At 37.3% G+C, this 19,955-nt stretch overlaps 1 protein-coding gene across 4 annotated transcripts in view; it reads right to left on the bottom strand.

The window, feature by feature from the left end:
• POC1B (POC1 centriolar protein B) overlaps positions 1–19,955 on the bottom strand; it is a 93,787-nt gene that overhangs the window by 3,806 nt on the left and 70,026 nt on the right. For 3 of the 4 annotated variants that reach the window (XM_045553270.1, XM_045553272.1, XM_045553273.1), the window contains 2 exons: positions 6,502–6,720; positions 2,578–2,929 (listed from right to left, as the gene is read on the bottom strand). In XM_045553270.1, coding sequence (XP_045409226.1) covers positions 2,825–2,929; positions 6,502–6,720 — 324 coding nt within the window. In that variant the 3' untranslated portion in view covers positions 2,578–2,824. Of the gene's footprint in view, positions 1–2,577; positions 2,930–6,501; positions 6,721–19,955 lie in introns of those variants that run through there. The other variant, XM_045553271.1, reaches the window with a different exon arrangement.

Raw genomic sequence — 19,955 nt, 5'->3', positions numbered from 1 at the left:
CAATGACTGCCAGGCAGAGTTCCGACAGGGCTGAGGGGACACATGCATGAACTGATACGTATGTCACATGGTAATGAGTACTGGGAAACCAATGAGTACTGGGAAATCAAAGCCAGCTCAGGGGACAGGGAGTATTTGGAGGGTCACTATTTCATACAGGGCCCCTCTGAAAAGACAAAGAGTGAGCAGAGGCTGAATGCTGTGAGGTACTGATGGCTGAGGGCAGAGAGTTTCAGGCAGAGGAAATGGCAAGTACCAATGCCCTCAGGTGGGAGCCATTTGCTTCTTCAAAGTGAAGCAAAGAAGCCACTATGGCCAGAGGACAGTGAGGGAGGGTGACTCAAAGGGGAGGAGAGGGGAGACGTGGGAGAGAGGTGGGGAGGGGGCAGATCACGTACAGTCAAGTCCTGGGCTTTTACTCTGAGTGAGGTGGGAAGCCATGAAGGGTTCTGAGCCAAAGAGCCACATGCTTTGCCTCAGCTTTTCAAGAACCACTGTGGCCTGCTGTGCGAGGGTGACAGCAGGGACACCAGTCAGGAGGCAACTGCAGTCCTCCAGGCAAGAGAGGACGGTGCTTGGGCCACGGTGGGAGATGGAGGTGGTGAGAAGTGGTCAGGCGTTTTATCCATCCTGACAAGAGTAGCTGAAGGAATGAACCGTGGGGTCTGAGAGGAGTCACTGGATGATGCCAAGTCTTCAGCATGAGCAACTGGAAGGAAAGTTGCTATTTTAGTGAGATGAGGAAGACTAGAGAAGGTGCTCCTAGTGACGGCAGCGGGTGGAGGTGAATGGCAGCAGCATTGGTTTTGGACATATTTAGAGATGCTCGTTAGGTTTCCAAGTGGGGATGTTGATCAGGCAGTTGGGTATTTAAATCAGGAAAGAGAGGGGCTGGAATCTCATGAAGACCAAGGAGATTCCTCAAATGCTAAAAATAAAATCAAATTAAAAAAAGAAGAGAGTTACATAATGACCCTCTTGAAAATTTTCAAGGAATTTTCACTCATATCATCACTATTTTTATATCACTTATAAAGTTCTGTGATGACTGTAAAAGGTACATGGCGACATCAGCTTGTAAGAAGTGGCTAGAGCTACGTCAGGGCTTTCTGAAGTGCCGGCCTCAGGTAAGAACATCGACATCACCTACATCTACTGCTAGAGACGCAAATGACTGGGGTCATCACCAACTTAGTGAATCAAACTCTGCACATAGGGCCCAGGAAACGGTTTTGTCAAACTCTCCAGGAGAATTTCATGCACATTAAAGACTGAGTAAACTAGATGAAAAAGAAGTTTAGTATTTCTACATTTTAATCATTTAAAAAGAAAAGGAACAACTTTTTTTTAAAAGAAAAATGTCTTTATTGTTTGAAGTATAAAAGAGTAAACAAAAATTGGTATGACATTTCGTTTCTCAGTCTTCTCAATGAGGTTATAAAAATACAAAGCTGCTTAGTCTTTGCAAGCTCTTAAAAATGTCTAGAAATTCACTCAGTATGATATAAAAAAAGGCACTTAAAACACATGAGATGATTTAAAAAACCTACCTCATAGATATAATTAAAATTGCTTTGAGAAAAATTTCTAAATATAGACTCCTGCATAAATAGGACTTCATTTTTTCTTCTTTTCCAAAACATAGAATAGCATTTTCCCCATGTAACCTATAGACATCATAAATATGGCCTGCCTTTTCCCACCTTTGTTCTTGATACAAGTTAATAGAAAAGCAAGCCAAAATTAATTTGTCTGCTTTTCTTCACCTTAATCTTCATTTTGTTTAAGATACAACAAAATTCTTAATTTGTAACCAAGATCTTTTAGAATGCCTGGCTCATTTTTATTTTGCTTCATTCAAATCACAATTCATTTAAAAAAATACAATGATGCAAAATATTTTAAAGTACTTATTATTTAGCTGTCTAAGCAACAATATGTCTGGAGCATGTTTACATATATGTGTGTATATTTAAATATTGCTGTTGCATCATTCCAGCTTTTTAGGATATTGAAATCACACTAACATAATTTTTGTGCACTGTGATCACAGATTTGGATACAACCCAAACCACCAAGTGCATTCATCTGGGCTAGAAAAGACAGGCATGCTTTGCAGGCTTCAACTCTTCATTTTCCTTCAGGTTGGCCAAAGGATAAACAACCTACACCATGAATTAAATAAAACCCCACTGCCCTATGTTACCTATGTGATATTGCTAATTACAATAAGTGTATTCTTGCTGTGGAAATTCTGTGGTCTGGGGATTTTTATTAGGTCACCTTTTCAAGCCATTAGTAAGAAAGGACAGGTGTTTTTGAACTGAAAGAAATATAACAAGTCAGATCAACAATTCATTCTCTGCATACAGCATGCTGTTTTAGAGGTCATTGAATTATTTCACCCCAAGGGTGTATTCACTAAAGAAATACATGAATGGCTTTAAAGAATTTCTTGAACATGGTCAATCTGAAATGATTTAACAGCAAAATCCAGAGATTTGGTTACTTTCCTGGCAGGATTTGGCCTATAAATGAAAACTGACATTTAAAATAATATGGGAAAAAATATAGTCACTTGAGTGCTTATCATTTTATTACTGCAATCATAAATAGTAGTGATTTAAATTAAGTCCTTGACATTGATTTGTGTGTTTAAATTAGTCCTCAATATGCCTTTTCTGCCTTTTGTTCTACTGCTCACCCTTTTAAGAAATGCCATGATAATGAGCACGTGGTTGTGTTGCATGGAGCATCTTGTACTACCTTCCCGAGTATATGTACATGTGTTCACTTTATCGTGCCTCTGCTCAGACTTTTCTATTCAACTTTTCTGTTGGACAGCATTGAAAAGCTTTTGCTGGTTTTCAAGACAGTCTTTCAGTTTATCCTCTGTCAAAGTCAGTCGCTGCTCCAAGATTGAAACAGTCTGCGAAAAGGAGGACAAAATAATCAATGGCCCGGTACACTGGTGATGAGGGTGATGGTGACAGTCTACACAGAAGATCCTTTGTAGAACTGGGACACCCATTCTTTTGCCAAGAAGTTGGCTCAAATACGAGCCTTTCTTCTGGGCCCTACCACAGGGCAAGGCACTATCAAGTAGTTTAAGGAAAAGAAAAACATTGACATGTTTGAGGAAAAATGAGTAAAAGATCAGGCCGGCCTCTGCAGACTATTCTTATGCCAGATCTTCTGAAGCATTAAGGCCAGGGAAGGGGCTCACACAACTGCACAGCAGTGTGGGCAGTGGGGCTGCCCGGCCAGGTGCTACTGAAACGTCACCTCTGGTCATTCTATCACGGTCTACTCCACGGCAAACCATACCTCTATCACCCCAGACAGAAGGATGGCTAGATTACTTTGAAAATATCACGACTGCCAGCAGTTCCCTCATCTAGAAGATGCTAATACTACCTCTTAGGGCTGTTAGGAGGATTGGATGAAATAATGCCTATGAAATGCTTACACTGGTGCTGGGACACAGGACTTGAAGAACACTATACTCATTCACAAGCAGAAGGAGTTAGAATACATACAGAACACATGCATACATACATATATATGTTAAATTTGGGAAATTTTAATTTTTTGTGATATTGACTACTTTGCCTTCAGTCTTTTATATATTAAAAGTGTTTTATTACAAAAATAAAACATTATTCAGGAACCCACACAAAGTATATGTGTTACTTATGGAACTCTCATAAGAAAAAACATACTTATAACCATCACCCAGATCAAGAACTAGAACTCTGCCAGCCACCCCAGAGAACCTTCTTTGTGCCGACCACAATCACCTCCCCTGCCCTCTCTCCAAAGCAGCCACTACCCTGACCTTTAGAGCAATCACTTTTTTCTGTTTCTTTATGGTTCTGTTTCTTAGGTATACATCCCTAGGCACTATAATTTTATCTTTCCCATTTCCAAGACTTTATATGGTATTTAAAATCTCTTTTAATCTATAGGTGCCCACCCTCTCCCTTTCTTTTCTTTATAATTTGTCTGTTGACAGGCTCAGGTCATTTGACCAGTAATGTTTCCACCAGTCAAGATTTTAGGGATTGCACAGTCAGGGTGCAGTTCAGCCCATTCTTGCATCCTCTGTATAGCCTACAAGTTGGCAGCTGGATTCAAAGGCTTGATCAGGTTAGAACCCTTGGTAAGACCAGGAGGTGGTCTCTTCTTTCATTAGAGGGCACATTAATAATGTTTGGTTGTCTCTTTTAGTGGTGTTATAGTGATTCAATGCCTAGATCTATCAATTCTTGCGGATTGCAAATGATGATATTCTAATTCTATCATTTAAAAAATTATTATTTGAGATAATTTATAAACAAGAGACACTTCCCTCATCTACTATCTGGTTACCCAGTGGCAGAGTTCATATAGGAAAGGCAGGATAAATGTTTGGTTATCTTACTCAACAAGTTTCAAGAAAACAAGTTGATTTCCTGTCATACTCTGAACATAACCAATTTTTAAAACAAATATCATTATTCAATAGCCTTTGCTTTCATATTCCATACTATAGATAATGCCAAATTAAAAATAATAGTGATGCTGACAATACTTTCTACCATTTGTTAGTGCCTACTATGTGCCAAGCATTTTGCCAGACACTTTCACACCTTATCATATTTCACATGCTAACGTTGGGGATACAATCATTATCAACACCTTCAGCGCTGGTTAACTCCATTTGTTTACCATCTACAATGTAATTTCACTTTAATTTATTTCTAAGTATAGTTCAGTAGAGATAGCTATACACACCCTGTCACTTAGTCAGGTGATGTTAAGTCATCTGTAATTAAAGTGAATCAGAGCATATTTATTTTACTTGCTACTTGCCTACAGATTCACTGTTCTCCTTTTGCAAGTATGCTGTGTGCCTGCTTTTAACCTCTTTAATATGGAAAAGCAATCCATCCCTTCAAATTAAAAAAAAATCACCGAGAAATTCATTAAAACTTAAAGTGATTTATACTTTGAATTACGTAGAAAGGAGGAGAAATGGGTAATGAAGCTGAAAGAGTAGGGAATGGAAAGAGTCATTTGGGCGGGATCCTAATGAGGGCCTGACAACTGAAATGACAAGTCTCGGTGAGGAAGTCATGGCAATGTGGGAAACAAGCCAACTAAGATGAAATTTGGCATGAAGGTGAGAGGCCAATGGCCTTTAAAGGAAAGAAATGTCTCACAAATACAGAGAAAGTCACCTTTTTCACAATATTATGAAGGGAAAATGGGTGATTTTAATATGAATTTCATTGTGCAAATCCTATGGTAACTTCCAAGTTCTCACATGGCTCTTTCCCACAATCTGTCAGGACCCTAAAACTATATACATGCCTCTTAACTCCAGAGGCCCTGAGATGGTATCTACAGGACAAAATATTAATTTAATTAGTGGTTCTGAACACTGCTGTACAACAGAATCATATGTGGTGCTTATAAGACTGATGTCAGGACTTTATCCCAGACCAATGGAAATGGATCCTCTCGAGGTAAGAACTGGACATGTGTATATTTTTAGCTGCCCTGATGATTATACTGTACACACAGGGTTGAGCACAGCATTAGGTGATTTCTATGCAAGAGCTATTTCAACTTGAAATATTTCAACTTGAAATATTTATTCTGGATAATTAATTGACATCTCTCTAGTTCACAGTTTAGACCCTCTTTCTATATAACTTACAACAATATCCACTCTGACAAATATTAGTACCTTCATTCTACACATCAAAGAGGAACAAGAGAAGACTTCTTCAAAGGGAACAGTGAATCAGAAAAGCTGGAAGAGAAGCCTTTGGTGTATCCATTTCAACCAACACACCACATCTCTCCTCACCAAGAGTTTATACCTCCTCACCAAGAGTTGGAAGACTTCTGGTACATTACTTAAGATCCACTGTATTCCTTCTTTGCAAAGATAAATTGGTCTCAAAGGACTGGGTGATATTATAAAATGGGAATGCAAAACCATCACTTCTGGAAAATCACTACATCAATGTGAGAAGCTTTGGAATGAGAGAAGTTATATATTGGACAGTGAGAATATTTACAGAGTGAAAACTATGAACACAGGCGATATTTCACACTAACCAGACATGTTTACTCCCAACACATTTTTCTTAGGGCCTTAAGTGAATTGCCTATCTGAGCACAACTGCATCACAAATTCTAAGGGTGAAAATTACTAGAACCAATACGCTGGTAGATAGCATGGAGTACCATTCATAGCCCACACGGCTCCCTTCTGGCCTTGGGAGTCAGAGCTAGCACAGTGGGTGTATGTGTGTATTGTGTGTCTACACATACACACGTACATGCACATGGTTAGGGCAGCTCAGCCTACCTTGCTATACTGATTGTCACCTTGAGTTTGCCTTGCTGGTGAAGAAAATTTTGCCTCTGCTCTGTTAGTTCTGCAACCTGCTATAACCAGGATTGTTTTGTGTATCTTACCCCCAAGTGCAAAGCATGCCAACCCACCTGTGTCAAAACATTGAGCTGCTCCATAATATGCTCTAAAGCATCAGTCACAGCAAGCGGTATGCTTCGTTGACTCTCAGCGGGGAGGTCACTCATGTCTTCTGTTCTCTTTTTCGTCGTTTTTGATAAACATTCCGGTGACATTAAGGAAGGGTTCAAGAAATATCCGCAGACCTCCTCACTCTTGTCTGGCAGAGTTCTACCAGTGGTTTCTGTAGTCTTTAACATCATAGAAAAGACAGGAAGAACTAAATTTCCCAAACTTTAAAATGATGTGTGTAAAAATTGTAAATATTCCTCTTTTAAAAAGCCCATACTTACATTTAATTATTTACCCTCAATTATAACAAATTACGGGTACTACAATTATAAGGAAACAAAGCTAACAGAAAATAGAGAAAATTCACAATTTTCCTTGATTTTTTTTTTAATGAAATACACTTTGCACACATCTGCCTAAGGGATCAGGTATTCTACCATTAAAAAGATTGTTGCATGAAGTTTAATTCTTAATTTAAAAACAAACACATCCATAGGGTAACTATTATCAAAAAAATGAAAAGTAACAAGTGTTGGTGAGGATGGGGAGAAATCGGAACCCTCATGCATTGCTGGTAGGAATGTAAAATGGTGCAACTGCTGTGGAAAACAATTTGGAAGTTCCTCAGAATATTAAACAGAAAATTACTGTATGATCTAGCAATGTACTCCTAGGTATATATCCAAAAGAATTGAAAGCTGGGACTCTAACAGATATCTGTACACCAGTGTTCATAGCAACATCATTCACAATAGCAAAAAGGCAGAAACTACCCAAGTACCCATCAACAGATGAATGTATAAACAAAATGTAGTATAAACATACAATGGAATATTATTCAGCACTAAGAAGGATCAGAATTTGGACACACGCTATAACATGGGTAAACCCTGAAAACATGCTAAGTAAAACAAGCCAGACACAAAAGGACAAACATTGTATGAGTCCACTTATATGAGGTACCTAGAATAGGCAAATTAAAAGAGACAGAAAATAGAGTAGAGGTTACCAGGGGGCAAGGGGAGAAGTAATGGGGAGTTATTGCTTAATGGGTACAGAGTTTCTGTTTAGAATGATAAAAAGTTCTGGTGATTTTTACACACATTGTGAATACTGTGAAAGTACTTAATGCCAGGGAATTGTACACTTAAAAATAGGTAAAATGGTAAATTTTATGTTATGTATATTTTACTACAATTAAATAAAAAATAAAAAACCCTCCAAACATACAGCAATGAGCTATCTAAAAATAAAATTAGGAAAATAATTCCATTTACAATAACCTCAGAATAAAATACTTAGGAATAAATTTAACAGAGGAAGCATAAGACTTGTACACTGAAAACTACAAACCATCACTGAAAGAAATTAAAAACCTAAATAAATAAAAAGACATCCCATATCCCACGTTCATGAACCATAAAACTTAATATTGTTAAGATGGCAATACTCCCCACATTGATATACAGATTCAGTGCAATCTCTATCAAAATCCCAGCTGCTTTGCAGAAATTGACAAGCTGATCCTACAATTCACATGGAATAGCTAAAATAATATTGTAGAAAGAATGTTGAGGACTCACACTTCAAAATTTCAAAACTTACTACAAAACTATATTCAATAGAATAGAATTGAGAGTCCAGAAATAAACCCTTCCATTTATGGTCAACTGATTTTTGTTAAGGTTGCCAAGACAATTTAGTGGGAAAACAACAGTCTTTTTAACAAATAGTGCTGGGAAAACTGGATTTCCACATTCAAAAGAATGAATTTGTGCCCTTATCTTACACCATATACAAAATTAACTCAAAATAGATCATAGACTTACGTGTAGGAGCTAAAACTATAAAATTTTTAGAGGAAAGCACAGTTAATTTTCCTGACCTTAAATTACACAAAGGCTTCTCAGACACAACACCAAAAACACAAATGATAAAAAATTGGACTTTATTAAAATTAAAAACTCATGAACTTCAAAAGATACCAACAAGAAAGTGAAAAAGACAACCCACAGGATAGAAGAAAACATTTGCAAATCATATATTCGATAAGCGATTTATGTATAGACATATAAAGAACTCTCATAATGATAAAAAGACAAGTAACCCAATTTAAAAATGGGCAAAAAGGCCAGGAGTAGTGGCTCACGCCTGTAATCCTAGCACTCTGGGAGGCCAAGACGGGCGGATTGCTCGAGGTCAGGAGTTTGAGACCAGCCTCAGCAAGAGTGAGACCCCGTCTCTACCAAAAATAGAAAGAAATGATTTGGACAGCTAAAAATCTATATAGAAAAAATTAGCTGGGCATGGTGGTGCATGCCTGTAGTCCCAGCTACTCGGGAGGCTGAGGCAGTAGGATCGCTTAAGCCCAGGAGTTTGAGGTTGCTGTGAGCTAGGCTGATGCCACGGCACTCAATCTAGCCCGGGCAACAAAGCGAGACTCTGTCTCCAAAAAAAATAAATAAATAAAAATGGGCAAAGGATTTGAATAGACATTTTTTCAAAATTATACAAATGGACAATAAACCATAAAATGCTCGACTCCATTAGCCATCAGGAAAATGCAAATCAAAACCACAACGAGATACTACTTCACACTCATTAGGATGACTAAAATAAAAAAGATAACCAATAAAAAAATGTTAGTAAGGATATAGAGAAATTGGAACCCTCGTCCATTGCTAGTTGGATTGTAAAATGCAGCCACTCTGGGAAAGCTTGGTAGTTCCTCAAAATGCTAAATATGGAGTTACCATATGACCCAGCAATTACACTCCTGGGTATATACTCAAGAGAACTAAAAGCATACATCCACACAAAACTGGTATATGAATGCTCATAGCAGCATTATTCATGATAGCCAAGAAAATGGAAACAACTCAAATGCCCCAAATACTGTGATAATGAACGGCTAACCAAAATGCGGTATATCCAAAAAAGGAATGAAGTACTGACCCATTGACACATGCTGCAACATGGATAAGCCTTGAAAACATCATGCTAAGTTAAAGACATGAGACACAAAAGATCACATATTGTATAACTTTATTTATGTGAAATGGTCAAAATAGACAAGTATATGAAGAAAGGCTGAGATCAGTGGTTGCCAAGGGCTAAGGAGAGGGGAGAATGTGGAGAGATTGGTAATGGGTATTGGGGGTAATGAAAATGTTTTAAATTTATTTGGGGGATAATAAAATACTCTAAATTAGATAGTGGTGATAATTGTACAACTTTGTGAATATACAAAAGAAATCACTGAAATGTACACTTTAAAAGGGTGAATTTTATAGCACATAAAATCTCATTAAAGCTATTACAAAAACAAATGAAACACAAATATATGCCTCACAAAAGTTTTTTTTTTAAATCTTAATCAATTTTAAATTTATAGTCATCACTTGGGATACGAAGTGAACCTCCTAACAGAGGTTACCCCAAACAAGGAAAATATACTTCTGATGACAATTAACACATATAGAGCTTACTGTGTGCTTGGCATTGTTTTAAATGCTTTACACATAACTGATTGAATCCTCACAATAATCCTATCAGGTAGGTTTTATCTACCGTTACTCCCATTTTACAAATAAGGAAACAGGTACAGAGAGGTTAAATAGCTTGCCCAAGGCCACACAGGTAAGAAAGGAAAGATGTATAAAACATACCAATCATAAATCTAAGATGCCAAAATACTCTGTGTCCCGCAACTTTGGGATCAAGGCCACTGTTTTCCATGATCCTCCCAACCATTTCCTTATTAGGAAGATGAAATCTTTCAAGTTTCCCTCTGTGATAGTCTTACTGATTCACCATTTATTTAAAATAATAAAAACAAACTCAAAATCTACCATTCATAATATGTATAAAACACATCTTAGTATCCTCCTTGGCTAAGTGTATCTCTTCAGGGTCTTTTCGGTTGTTCACTCCACAGATATTTCTGGAGCTTCACTCTGTGCCAGGCCCTATTCTAAGTGCCGAGGACCCAGCAGTGGATAACATAACACGATCCAAGATCCTGCCCTCCCGAAGCTCACATTCTGGAGCCTTCATTCAGTCATTTGATAACTTACTTACTTTTCTCCCTCAGAGATTTATGAGCTTCTATATTTTGTTATATTTTTGTTTTCTTGTCTAGTAGGTTATATTTATTGTATCTTGAAAAACTGTCCTGGTCTCTGAGGAGCTACGCTCTGTAGCCTCAAATTTCCCACTTCTGAGATGTGCCTGATATTGTTAGAGTATACACCTAAAATACCTGAGGGCACATGACTTTTTAGGGTATGAAGCGCCCATTAAAATCCACACCTTCAAAACAATCCCGTTAATATCTCTTTGAATTACTCAACTTCATGTGAAAAGCTAAAATTGTACTAAAAATGTCCAGAAGAAAAGCTCCTAGCAAGTGTAGATCATGGAAGAACAAGTTAACATAAAGGATTTTTAATGTTACTCATTAGCCATACCCAGAAGCATCTATCACTGACCACCTATTCATGCTCTGAGCTAGGGGAACTGAGAAAACAACACACAGCACTTATCTACATGGGTCTCCAGTGGGCAGCAAAGGTGAAAATGGAAACAGTGTAAAGGTGAGTATGGACATATAAAGGATTCACCAAGAAACCTGTCTCATGATCACAGTCTTGAATTCTTGAACCTATAGAGGCAGCCACCTCACTCCCTGGGGACAATATACGGATACCCATGTATAACAACCATCTTCAACCCAAAATAAATAATTCCTGCTCAAGGATAGGCTTTGTTTGTTTGGTTTGGTTTTTTAAACATCGCTTCTTCTCTGCCTGCAATGGCTTTCTCTTCTGTCCTATGATAACTGCGTCCTTTTGGACCTACAAATTTCAGCTTAATCATCACATCTTCAGAAAAGTAGTCCCTGACCACCCTATTGAAGCTGGGCCTTCCATTCTCCAGCACGGCATCCTGATGTTTTCCTCTGTAACTGAGCAGAATTTGTATTCATATATTTGTTCCTTGTCTATTGTCTGTCTCCCCAACTAGACTATACTATGCCTATTCTTCCCACCACTGTATCCTTTGGACCTAGCATCATGTCTGGTACTTAGCAGAAACTTGAATATTTTTGAATATGTTAACCACTTACATGCAGATTTTATTACTGTTCTCACAGATGGAAACCAAATTCTTTACAACCAAGAAAGCTTTTTCTTTTAAAAATATGGATCACAACATACCTAAGTATGTACATACATGGCCACAAATATTATTAATCATATTATAATAACAGCTGCAGCTCGTCTTGGAAAAAGGCCCAAAACTAATTAACAAATCAGTCATTGAACACTCAGGGTTTGCAGTCAGGGTAGTTAGTGAAGAAAAGACAACAGCAACACCAGCAAAGAAAAGATTTAAGACCACAGACAGTCTAAACAATAAAAGAGCTCCAATAAAGCCTTAATAATGGTTTTCTTGTTTGGGAACAGCAAAAAATACATTACTATCATATGTCATTTGGAGATGAAATTAAAAAGGGAAAAGATTATGGGCAGAGAGGAAAAAAGAGTACTAGATCTGTATCCTACATTAGCCAACTGACGTATGTATCTCTCTGTCTCTTAAAGGTATTTGAACCTAGATATTATCAGATTCTTTCCCACCAACCAACCCTTCCTTTGCATTCTGTCTGTACAGAAGAGTGAGATGCACAGCTTGGAAAAGTTTTAGTGCACTCATTCATAAAATTTTTAAAACACTGAAATAGGAAAAAATATGATGTTTAAGATTCTAGGCTAACAGAAGTCCAGCATGTGAGTCTGCAGTACCCGCTTCTCCCAATACAGTGAGGTCCTCTCCTCTTTCAAAGTTGCTAATATTCAGGGTTTTGTTTTGTTTCATTTTTGGTGAGACAGGGTCTTACTCTGTTGCCCAGGCTAGAGTACAGTGGTGTCATCATAGCTCACTGCAACCTCCAACTCCAGGGTTCAAGTTGATCCTCCTGCCTCAGCCTCCTAAGTAGCTGGGATTACAGGCACACATCATCAAGCCCAGCTAATTTTTGTATTTTTTGTAGAGACGGTGTCTCACTGTGTTGCTCAGGCTGGTCTCGAACTCCTGGCCTTAAGCAATCCTCCCACCTCGGCCTCCCAAAGTGCTAGGATTACAGGCATGAGCCACCACGCCCAGCCTAGTTTTTGAGTAAGTGCTTACTGAGCACCTACGTCATACTAAGTATTAATATTTACCAATGATGCCTGCTTTGAGGATTCTCTATTGTGGTGGGAGAATTAAAAGAGGGCAGGGCCTGGATCCCCCACGAGGCCGGCACATCTCTGGCACCTTTTTTCTCAGGTACCTCACTTTAGTGCATGTGACACCAGCAGGACTCTGCATTTGTTGAACTGAATTTAATTGACTGTCCTGCATCAGCTGAGCCATTCACAGAAAATAAATATTAGTAATTTGACAGTATTTGGAGAGAAGCAGACACCAAGGTTAAACCAAGCCATTCTCTGCTGAAAATGAGACCCTTAAATGTCTCCTCAGAGGCACAATTAGGGAACAGGACAATCATATATCACCTAACTGCAAACCACTTCTTGATTTTGGTCTCCTAAAAGTATATTTAATGGTTTCCCATTAAATAACATAAGGATCACCATAAGGATTTTCTGGCAAATGTCAATGCAAAAGTAGGCATTTCACATGTAAAGGTAATCAGTGACTTAGACTTCAGATATATTTTTAATGTACTGGTTAAAATAAGTCAGTTTTGGTTTATAAGTAACATTTTGAGTCTTGGTTTAATTCTGTAAGTGGAGAACAAGTGGCTGAAAGACAGAAAAATCTATCCGAAAGTGGTCTTGACTCTTCTAGCCAAAATGAGTTTCCCAGTATTGAAGGTTCTAAAATAGAACTGGGATGGTCACTTGTCAGTGATATTGGGAGAAATTTATAAAAATCAGATCAGGAAATTCTACTGCATGCCTTTAAAGCCCTTTCTTCTATTCCTGACATTCTGAGATTTTTTAAATCATCACACACACACACACACACACACACACACATACACACACACGTATGAACATATAAAATACCTGCCTGAAATAGACTAAGATATTAAGAACAACAAAAAAAGAAAGCCTTTTGCTTAGGCAAAAATAAAATCAAACATTATTTTTCAAACAAAGAATGTATCATTTATTTTCAATGATAACATTTAAACTAGGAATTAGAAACCAAAACCAAAATAATTTCCATATGGGATCTAAAATAATGAAGACGTGCCGCTTGTTCAAACAAAATTATTTTATTTAGCACCTATATGTCAGGCAAATTCTAGTAGGTGCCAGAGATATAGGAGTGTGTTAGTTTTCCTATTGCTGCTGTAACAAATTACCACAAACTTAGTGGCCTGAAACACAAATTTATTACCTTATATTTCCAGACGTCAGAAGCCCAAAATAGGTTTTACAGGCCTAAAATCAAGGTGTCAGCAATGCTGCATTCCTTCTGGAGGGAGGCTCTAGGGGAGAATTCATTCCTTGCCTTTTTCAGCTGCTAGAGGCTGTGCACATTCCTCGGCCCATGGCTGCATCACTCCCATCTCTGCTTCATTGTTATACCTTCTCTAATTCTCATGCCTCCATCTTTCTCTGATAAAGACCCTTGTGATTACACGGGGCCCACCCAGATAATCTAGCAACATCTCCCTATCTCAAGATCTTTAACTTAATCACATTTGCGAAGCTCCTTTTGCCATGTAAAGAAATATATTTACAGATTCTGGGGATGAAGACATGAATATCTTTGAGGAACCACTGTACTGCCTACCACAAGGAATGAATGAACAAGAGACCCTGCTATCATACTCCAGTGGGTGAAGGAGCAAAATAGATATGCAATATAATGCAATGTAATGACAAGTGCTATGAAGAAAAATAAACCTGGGTAAGGTGCTACACTATGATGTAGCTACACTGATGATGTAATTTTTAATGGAGAAAGGGTGGAGAATAAATTTTGGACATGTTAAGTTTGAGATGCCTATTAGATCTTCATTAATGCAATTGGAAATCTATGATTCCAGATCTCTGTGGGAGGTTGGGGAGATATATATGTATATATATGTATGTATGTATATATATGTGTATGTATATATGTATTTCTGAGTTACTGGCATATAGATCTTTACATCCATGGGTCTATGGTCACTCAGGGAGGAGCCAAACAAGAGAAGAGTTGCAGAGACTCTAGCAGTAGGAGGAGCAGGAAAGGTGACTGGTGGCCCGTGAGGTAGCAGGGGTAGTGGTCCAGCAGCCAAGTGAAAAAGGAGTCTCCAGGAGGAGGGAGTGATCACCAGGATCAAGTACCACAGAGGGGCAGATTTAGATGAGTCCTTGGGACCTTGACACGTATGGAATGGTGGGGACAAAAGCTTGATGGGAGTGTGCTCAGAAGAATGGCATGTGAAGAAATGAAGACAGTGAATCTAAACAACTCTTTTGAGAACAGTTTTGCTATAAAGGGGAGCAGAGCAATGAAATAGTAGTTGGAAAGGGATGACGGGTCAAATGAAGTTTTTGTTTTTGAAGATGGGAAATATATCACAAATGTTTGCTGATGGAAAAGATCGAGGAGAAAAGGGAGCACTAATGGCACAGGAGAGTGAGGGGATAACTACCCCATACATGGGCTGGCTTGGCAGTGTTTGAGCACCTGGGCCACTTTGTGTAAATAAATTTTAGGTGAGACCAGCCAGGATGGCTGTCTAGTCAAATCCAGCTCCTTGGGTATAAGTATAGAGGACACAGAGAAACAGATTTACACAAGCTGGTGTTTTTCTGGGTGAGAACAACAGAGGGAGAAAGAGACAAGAATGTGGCTGTCACGATGGATCACAGAATCGAAGCAAGGTGAAGGAGAGAAGCACATACATAGGGGAAGGCAGTGTACAGGCAGGAGGCTTGATGGATGGCGGCCCCTCTGGAGTTGATGAATTCTCAAAATGGGAGGACTAGAAGAGTCATGACCAAGGAGTAGGAGGCTTTATCACGTTGACCACCAGCACAAAGGGTTCAGACAGTCACTGAGTTCATCTGAGAATCCTAACAAACAAAGGATGCCTGTTTTTTAGAAGTGACTCACAGTGTTGCTCTGTATTTTGTTCTTTCCCTAAGATCAAAAGCCAATGTTGACCAAGAAGTAGATGGACCAATCAGGGAAACAGAAAAAGAAGCTACAGAGTCACCCACATGGGGGTGTCTCAGGACCACAACACAGAATTTATTCCCAATTTCTAAAATCCTTACAAATTTAGGCTGTTGATCCTGAAAAAGAAAACCACATCTTTTCTATCTTATATACCCACACTGTATATTACGTATCCTTATAAGAACATACCCCTAAGATCAAATCTTATTGATTTAAAGGTATTTCTAGGATATAATCAAAGAATGTCATGTGAAATTTTATCTCCCAAACTAAATCTGCTAAGTTGAGAAAGACTTGTTTCTCCCTTAGGAGAAATCACATATCTTTTTCTCAAAGAAATAGCCTTCAGGCTTTGGGGATAAGGTCTTATAGAGGGCCTTCCCCTTTTCTCTTCTTGAAACCAACTGGATATTTCATTTGTATCAGAAGACCTAAAAAACACACTCCTAGTAGCTATCAACTAGAATATTCAAAGAATTAATTCAGTCACCTTGGAAAAGACAGCTAAGGTCACAAATCTACTGTCTGCCTTTGTCTTTGATCTTTATTCTCATCTCTAGAGAAACTTACTAATTTTGAAGCCATGAATAGGTAGGATACAACTAGGACAAATAAAATCTATACAAAAATTTTCTATGTTTCACTTCCTATATGATTAAGAAAACACAAATTATCAATTCCTTAAAGAGGATCTGTCTCCTAATGCTCTATGCTGACCTAAAACAGTGCACTGCACCAGATACATTTTAATTAATGATAAAAAGTACTGACCAAAATTATCTGGGGGTGAGTGGGATAGGGAACAGGTAGTGAGATAAAATTAGTCATCTCTCTTCTGAATTAATATTAAACTAAAAAGGCTACAAGTATATGTTATTCCCAATACTCTAGACAAATATAACATCAATAAAACCTTCTGCAAATCCAAAAGGGAAAATGAGTAGCCATTACTTCTTTCAAGAATCTCACTGTTACACTTGAAAGTGCATTCAGAATAGGGGATTTATCCTTATTATATTTTTCATATAGAATTCAACAGGAATCATTTATACAGCATGCTAAATGATTAGGGCAAACATCTGGTTATCATTCACTCTGTTTTTAAAAAGATGTATGTGTGAATCTAAATTCTGAGGCAGGTAACAACTTATGTTATAAAACAATGTATTTCTTAAAAAGATATTTTATATTCAAGTAGGTATTACATCTTGGAAAAAAAGGGGATTCGACTGGGAAAGCCATATCTGATTTAGTTTCACTCACATCACGTCTCAGAAAGCCATCTGTTCACCTTTCAGCATGCTGCCCCTTTCTTTGCATGCACAACAGCAATCAAGTGAAATTAATACATGAGTAAAAAAAGCAACCTCACTGCAATACTGTTTTGAATGAATCAGTAATCCTTCTCTTTTTATCTAACAATTTTTTTAAAGTTCCAATTATACTTTAACAAATTCAAAGAAAAGGCATAAACAATAACAGCAACCCTCTGACCCCAGCTTAAGGAATAAGGTGTACCTCTCTCTGATCTCCCTTTCTTTCCCTCTAACTATCTTGAATTTGGTGTCTATTATTCCAATTCGTGTCCTTTTACTTTTATAATATATGTAGACATTCCCAAACATTAGTATTGTTTTTGCATGTATTAGAACTTCACATGAAATAGTGTTACAGTCAACCCTTCATATCTGTAGGTTCCACATCCTCAGATTCCACCAACTGTGGATCAAAAATATTTTGGGAAAAAAACCAATAAAAAACAACAATAACGACAATAAAAAATAAGACAGGGCCAGGCATGGTGGCCTACTCCTGTAATCCTAGCACTTTGGGAGGCTGAGGTGGGAAGATTGCTTGAGGCCAGGAGTTCAAGACCAGCCTGAGCAACATAGTGAAACTCTGACTCTACGAAGAATATAAAAACTAGCCAAGTGTGGCGGCACATGCCTGTAGTCTCAGCTACTCAGGAGGCTGAGGCAGGAACATCACTTGAGCCCAGGAGTTTGCGGTTGCAGTGAGCTATGATGATGTCACTGCACTCTAGCTCAGGCAACAGAGTGAGACCATGTGTCAAAATAAAACAAAACAATATAACAACTATTTACACAGCATTTATATTTTATTAGGTATTATAATTAATCTAGAGATGATTTAAAATATACAGAAGGATGTGTTATAGGTTATATGTAGATACTATGCACCATTTTACATCAGGGACTTGAGCATCCACAGATTTCAGGGGTCCTGGAACCAATCTCCCACATATACCAAAGGACAACTATATATTAGAACTTTTTGGTATTTTCTGTTAATCAACATTGTTATATTCGTCCATGGTGATGCATGCAACTCTAGTTTATTCTACGGATTGACTATTCCACAATTTATGTACCCCCTTCTACTGTTAACTAGCATTGACTGCTACAGTGAGCATTCTTATAAATGTCTCCTGTATACAAGTATGAGATTTTCTCTGGAGCTGAATAGCTAAGTGATAGTTTTACCAAATACTATTGAAAACACTGGAATCAACTTATTCTTCTGGTAGCAGAAGAAAGTTTTCCTTTTCTCTACAGTATTACCAATAGTTGATCATTAGACATATTAAATTTTGCCAAAACTATGGGCAGGAAACAGCACTCATGATTTTAATTTTATTGTATATTTCTTTGATTACTATAACTTGAGCATATTTTATGTGTATATCGATCATCCTTCTGTAAATGGCTTATTTAAATCCTTTGTCCACTTTTTAATTGGTCTACTTCTCTTTTTTTAATTTATATTTAAGAGTTCTTTATATATTCTGGATACTAATACTTTGTTGTTTATATGTATGACGTATATCTCCTATTCTGTGGTTTGTCTTTACTTTTATTTTATGGGTTTTTTTGATTTACACAAGTTTTTATTTTTAATGTAGCCAATTTTATCAACTTTTCCTTTATGATTTGTGTATTTTATATTTTGTTTAAGCAATCCTTGCCTACACAGAATGAATAAATATATTCTTCTGTTTCTTTTAGAAACTTTAAAGTATTGCTTTTCACATTTAAGTCTTTAACCCATCCGGTACTTATTTTGTTTGCGGTTAAAAGTATGAACATAATTTTATTTTCTTCCATATAACTGGTTGTCCCAGCAACATTTATTGAATGTTCACTTGGTGGCTAGTTCATCTTCCCGGATCTGCAAAGTCAGGTCTGTCATACATCAACTGTCCATATTTGTGTGGATCTGTTTATATGCTCCCAGCTACGGACTCTGTTTCTCCCTGTAACACCACCACACTTAGAACTTAATGAGCTTCCAACCTTCAAATTTCTTCAAAATTGTTCTGGCTATTTTTGGCCCTTTGCTCTTCCATATAAACTTTATAATTAACTTTTTAAGTTTTCATTAACAATCTTACTGGGGTATTTATTGGAATTGCCTCAAATCTGTAAATTTATTTAGGGAGAACTGATATCTTTATGATACTGAGGAGCCTCCATATCTATAAACATGGTATTTCGAAAACCACAGAATATAAATTTCATGGTGTCCTGACATGGAGGCCACTCTACTATTCTGTGTATCATTTCCATTTTAATATGTATGCTGCTAAAGCAAACACACCACCACCACTTTTGTATCCTAATAATGTATACAGAAAGCCAACCAAATGTGTGTCTTTAAATAATTACCCTCATTATTTTTGTGAAACATAAAATTATGATAGAATCATAAGTATTATTTAGAATACATCTCTGAAAAATTGTTTTCCAGGCTTGCTTTTTCTCTAAGTACTTATACTCTAGGTACTAAATAAGATTTTAGCTTCCTTCCTGTATTTGTTTTAATGCTATTAAGAGATAATTTTAAGGCAGGAATTCATCCAGTCATTTAACAAAGCTAAATTCAAAATGTTGGCAAGCTTTATAGATCATCTTTTAGAGAACAAATTCTCCATATATATTGTTCTATTCATCATCTAGCATCATGTGGACATTCCAGTATAATTAATAACTATGATTATAGAGTAACAGTAATACATATTCACAGCTAGATATTGAGAACCATCCTTATATTTATTATTCATTACATCATTCAAAAACCAGAGCTTACTATGTAAACTTAGTGTATACAGTATATACTACATTAGTTGAATTTAATTTATATTTACAAAACAATGAAGTCTTTCCTCATCTTCCCCAAATAGATGCAATATGTTCCTCCT

Source organism: Lemur catta, chromosome 6 (assembly GCF_020740605.2).
Source record: "Lemur catta isolate mLemCat1 chromosome 6, mLemCat1.pri, whole genome shotgun sequence".
Taxonomy (NCBI): Eukaryota; Metazoa; Chordata; class Mammalia; order Primates; family Lemuridae; genus Lemur; species Lemur catta.
The sequence above is the reverse complement of the archived record's forward strand: the minus strand, read 5'-3'. Positions and strand labels throughout refer to the sequence as shown.